The sequence below is a fragment of the Myotis davidii genome, unplaced genomic scaffold (assembly GCF_000327345.1).
Source record: "Myotis davidii unplaced genomic scaffold, ASM32734v1 scaffold370, whole genome shotgun sequence".
NCBI classification, from domain to species: Eukaryota; Metazoa; Chordata; class Mammalia; order Chiroptera; family Vespertilionidae; genus Myotis; species Myotis davidii.
The window spans coordinates 5,506,591-5,511,474 of NW_006288615.1; the positions used below are offsets into that span (position 1 = coordinate 5,506,591).

At 51.3% G+C, this 4,884-nt stretch overlaps 1 protein-coding gene across 2 annotated transcripts in view; it reads left to right on the plus strand.

The window, feature by feature from the left end:
* AGAP1 (ArfGAP with GTPase domain, ankyrin repeat and PH domain 1) overlaps positions 1 to 4,884 on the plus strand; it is a 417,400-nt gene extending 412,516 nt beyond the window's left edge. For both annotated transcript variants that reach the window (XM_015561885.1, XM_006760461.2), the window contains 2 exons: positions 1,246 to 1,501; positions 4,681 to 4,884. In XM_015561885.1, the coding sequence (XP_015417371.1) occupies positions 1,246 to 1,501; positions 4,681 to 4,884 (460 nt within the window). The remainder of the gene's footprint in view (positions 1 to 1,245; positions 1,502 to 4,680) is intronic.

Below are 4,884 nucleotides of genomic sequence, written 5' to 3' on the forward strand. Positions count from 1 at the left end.
CTCCAGGTCACCATAAACACACCTTGCTATTGGGTTTCCTCCTTTTCACCCTCTCCCCCCACCCCTTTCTCCCAGCCTTCCTCCCGGGGTCACAGGCAGTGTCCTGGCCCCTTTGGAGGAGGGGTGAGCGTTGTCATCACACCCACCCAACTCCTGAAGCTCATTCTCCGTGAACTGTGCTGTTGGGGGAGGGGCTCCAGCTGCCACTGTTACTACAACCAAGGCTCCACCCCCTTCCCCAACCTCATCCCTCCTCTGCACCCCTAGCCCAGCTCTGGCCTTGGCAGCTGGTCCTGTCTCCTCGGCTGGGCCCTACACATTCCCTCACTTAAGGAGTCAGGGACGTGATGGCAGAGTTGCTGACGGTGACGGGGGCAGCTGTGTCTTCTCTAACCCCCCCGTTCGAGCCTCTGCCTTCCGTATGGGGTTTGTAGCAGTGGGCTCTTCACTGGAAGTGTCTATGTGGTTCTCAACCTTCCTGATGCCACGACCCTTTAATACAGTTCCTCATGTTGTGGTGACCCCCAACCATAAAATTATGTTCGTTGCTACTTCATAACTGTAATTTTGCTACTGTTATGAATCGTAATGTAAATATCTGATATGCAGGATGTATTTTCATTATTCGCGACCCACAGGTTGAGCACCGCTGGCTAGAGCCCCAGGAGACCTCACTCCTGGGAGGTCTAAGAGCAGGTCACACCCGGTTGGGCGGCCCACCACTATCCTGCCCCAACTCCAGCCCAGCGTCCTCAATCCTGACTCACCGTTGTCCTTACGGGAGAATGGACCTCCATGCGGGTGGCACCTGCCCTGAATGGTGCCCGATGGGTGCTGGGCAGGAGCAGGATTCCTCAGGGGCACAAACTCTGCAGTGAAAGCAAAGGAAATCAAATGAGAGCTCAAGGCCATGGACAGGGCAATACTAAGTTACACTGCACTGACACCTCAGGGCATCAGAACCGCCTGCCGGGCTGGTTGAAACACCCTCCTCTGCGGTCCTGATTCATGAGGCCTGGGGACCTGCATTGCTACCAGTTCCCCCCTGGGTGCCGGTGCTGCTGGTGGGGTGCCCCACTTTGTGAACCAGAGGTGAGCCTCTCCCCCGGGCCTCCCCACGCTGGCAAAGACACGTGTCTCCCATTGTTTCTCTTCCTCTTCCACGCTTCCTGGTGAGCAGGGTGACGGGATAGGGGTGCCGCCTCAGTGGCCCTGCCTGACTGTGACCATGCCTGCCTCTTGCAGGGAAGAGAAGGAGCGGTGGATCCGGGCCAAGTACGAGCAGAAGCTCTTCCTGGCCCCGCTGCCCTGCACCGAGCTGTCCCTGGGCCAGCACCTGCTGCGGGCCACGGCCGACGAAGACCTGCGGGCGGTCATCCTGCTGCTGGCACACGGCTCCCGGGACGAGGTGAACGAGACCTGCGGGGAAGGCGACGGCCGCACGGCGCTGCACCTGGCCTGCCGGAAGGGGAACGTGGTCCTGGCGCAGCTCCTCATCTGGGTAGGTAGCCCGATTGCCCGGCCAGGGGCGGAGGCACTGTGGGCACCGCGGGTGCCAGCCTGGCTGTGGGCAGCAATAGCAGTCGGGAACCTGGGGCTCCGTGTGGAGGCTCCTGCCGTGAGGGCTCACCTGTGTGAGGCCTCCTGATAAAAGGCAGGAAGTCAGTGGATGTGCCGTCCTCCGGTGGGGACTCTTCGTTCACCTTTTTAGGGTACCCCTTTGGGTCCATCATGGTGAGTGGGGGTCTCTCGTCTTTGTCCACACACACACATAAAAAACACCAACAAAATACTCCCATTATTTTTTAGGAGGTAGGGATAGACAAGAAGGATAAAAACTGAATGGATTACAAACGTTGGGGTTTTTCATTCGCATAACACAAAAATAGTAGACCCTAAACTGTGAGATTTGATATGGTAGGAGTTTGTCAAAGTGCTTTGTCTAGGCTATTCTGATTAATTTTTATTGGGGAAATTATTTTTTTAATTCCCAACAAAACATTGGTCATGAAACTGGAATGGGGAGAGAATTAGATGCCCAGATATCAAAATCACTCAAATGTTCAGCTTCACTGTAACAGTTGTGTGTTAGTCAGTTCGGGCTGCTCTAACAAATACCACAGACTGGGGACTTCAACAACAGAAATTTATTTTCTCACAGTCGCCAAAGCCAAAAGTCCCAGATCAAGGTGAGGGCCAGGTCGCAGATGCCTTCCCTCCCTGTGTCTTCACGGGGCCTTGCCTGTGTGTGAGTGCATCCCTGGTGTCTCCTCCTCTTCTTAGGACACTATTCCTATTGGATTAGGGCCCCACCCATATGAACTTCATTACCTCTCTGAAGGCCCTGTCTCCAAAGACAGCGGCACCTTGGTTCTCGAACTTAATTCATTCCAGAAGGCTGTTGGAGAAGTGATTTGTTCGGAAACCAAGTCATTTTTTCCCATTAAAAATAATATAAATTGAATTAATCTGTTCCAGACCCCCAAATGATTGATTCCCTGTTTTAACCTTTCTTATATACAGTACATGTCTCACGTACTGTTTAACCTATAAACACATACTTTTCTTAAATTTATCAAGCCACCCCTCCTAGCCTCAAAGGAATCACTTTCAGCACTTGGTCCAGGGGTGTCTTTCAGATCAGCATGCAGTCTTTGCTTGTTCAAATATCACTGCCTCCAAAATGCGTCACTATTGGCGTTGGTGGCATAGTGGTGAGCATAGCTGCCTTCCAAAATGTGTCACTGGCTCACTGCTCTTCCTTTATCCAATCAACAACAGTTTTTCACTTGCCTGTGATCATTGTTTCTTTCACACCCTTAGCAACATTAGCAGTCTTGATGGCCTCTTCATGTTTTAAACTTGTGCTAATTGTTGATTTGCAAGCAACAAAGGCAGTCTCTCCTTCGTTGCCTGAGAAACGCCTTTTGTCATGCTGAGGAATCAGCATAAAAGGGTTGTCAGGTCAAAAACTGAAGTTTGGTTGACAACCGAGACATTTTTTTCTGTGAACAACTTGGTCAGGAACCGAATTGTTCAAGATGGGAGACTTTTGAGAAGCAAGGTTTGACTGTATAGTCACGTTCTGAAGTGCTGGGGTTAGGACTCCACCCTATGGACTTGCGCTGGGGACGAGGGGAACAGAGTTTCATAACGAATTGCATACCATCTTTCCCTCCCAAAGTCCTTTTAATTGCATCGCTCCATGCTGGCAAGATTCCTAAATATTGTTGGGAGTGGAAGTCAGTCCACCCTTTTTATTTTTTATTTATTTTATTTTATTTTTTTTAAATATATTCCATTGATTTTTCACAGAGTGGAAGGGAGAGAGATAGAGAGTCAGAAACATCGATGAGAGAGAAACATCGATCAGCTGCCTCCTGCACATCCCCCACTGGGGAAGCGCCCGCAACCCAGGCACACGCCCTTGACCGGAACCGAACCTGGGACCCTTCAGTCCGCAGGCCGACGCTCTATCCACTGAGCCAAACCGGCTTCGGCTATAAACAACCCAGGTACATGCCCTTCGACCGGAATGAACCCGGGACCTTCCAGTCCGCAGGCCGACGCTCCATCCGCCGAGCCAAACCGGCTTTGGCACAGTCCACCCTTTTTAAAAAATATATAGATTTTTTATTGATTTGATTTGATTATTTTTCTCTTTTAGAGAGAAGCATCAATCAGTTACCTCCCATATCAATGCTTCGCTCTCACATCCATGTTTCAAACAGGCAATTTTTGGTGCATAGGACTACGCTCTGAACAGCTGCGCCACCTGGCCAGCGTCGGTCCACCCATTTCCTTTCTTTCTTTATTGATTGATTTTAGAGAAAGGAAGCAAGAGAGAGAAAAACATCGATTCATTGTTCCACCTATTCATGCACTCGTTGGTTGCTCCTTGTATGTGCCTGACCGGGGGTTGAATCTGCAACCTTGGCCTGTCAGGGCAATGCTCTAACCACTGAGCATCGTGGCCAGGGCCGCCATCCTTTTCAAGAGCAAGAACCCTAGTGTCTCCCTGTCTTCTCAGCATCTAGTAATCAGAGACCCTGAGAAACATCCGTGTGAGGGCGCACATCACAGCACAATGTGTGCCAATGACAGTGTGACACAGAGCGCATGGCAGCCCAGGGCAGAGCCCGCGCTAGTTCACGCGGAGGAGTACCGGGCGGCTACAACCTGTCATGCTTTTGCATAATTGTTAATGATGTGAGAAGATGATCCCAGTACAGTGTTCAGTAAAGGGGAAAAAAAGATACGCATTACTTGTGTAAGTTTTACCGCAATTACACATTTAGACCCAAAGGAAAACCATTTGAAGGAAATACGCGGAACTCTTAACCAAGATTATCCGTGGATAGGTTATAGGCGATTTTTTCTTAGCTTTTACGTATTAACTGTGTGTGACCCACAGTGAAAACAAATTGCCTCTGAGATTTTAGAATGATCGTTTTTTTGTGTTTACAATTGCAAGGTCAAAACAGACATAGCAAAACTAGAGTCATCCGTGGTCCATTTCAGTTGCACAGAGGAGGGGCTTTGAGTTGCAAAAGCACATTCTTGCCTGGAAGCATGCACCTCGGAGCCAGGTTGTCCTCCAACACCGGGCAGGCGGTCGCCGTCCTCGGCTGCCCTGGCCTCCTCCCCCGGGACACTAACATGGCTCTGTTGCCTCCGCAGTACGGGGTGGACGTCATGGCCCGCGACGCACACGGGAACACGGCGCTGGCCTATGCCCGGCAGGCCTCCAGCCAGGAGTGCATCGAGGTCCTGCTGCAGTACGGCTGCCCCGACGAGCGCTTCGTGCTCATGGCCACCCCCAACCTGTCCCGGAAGAGCAATAACCGGAACAGCGGCAGCGGGCGGGTGCCCACCATCATCTGA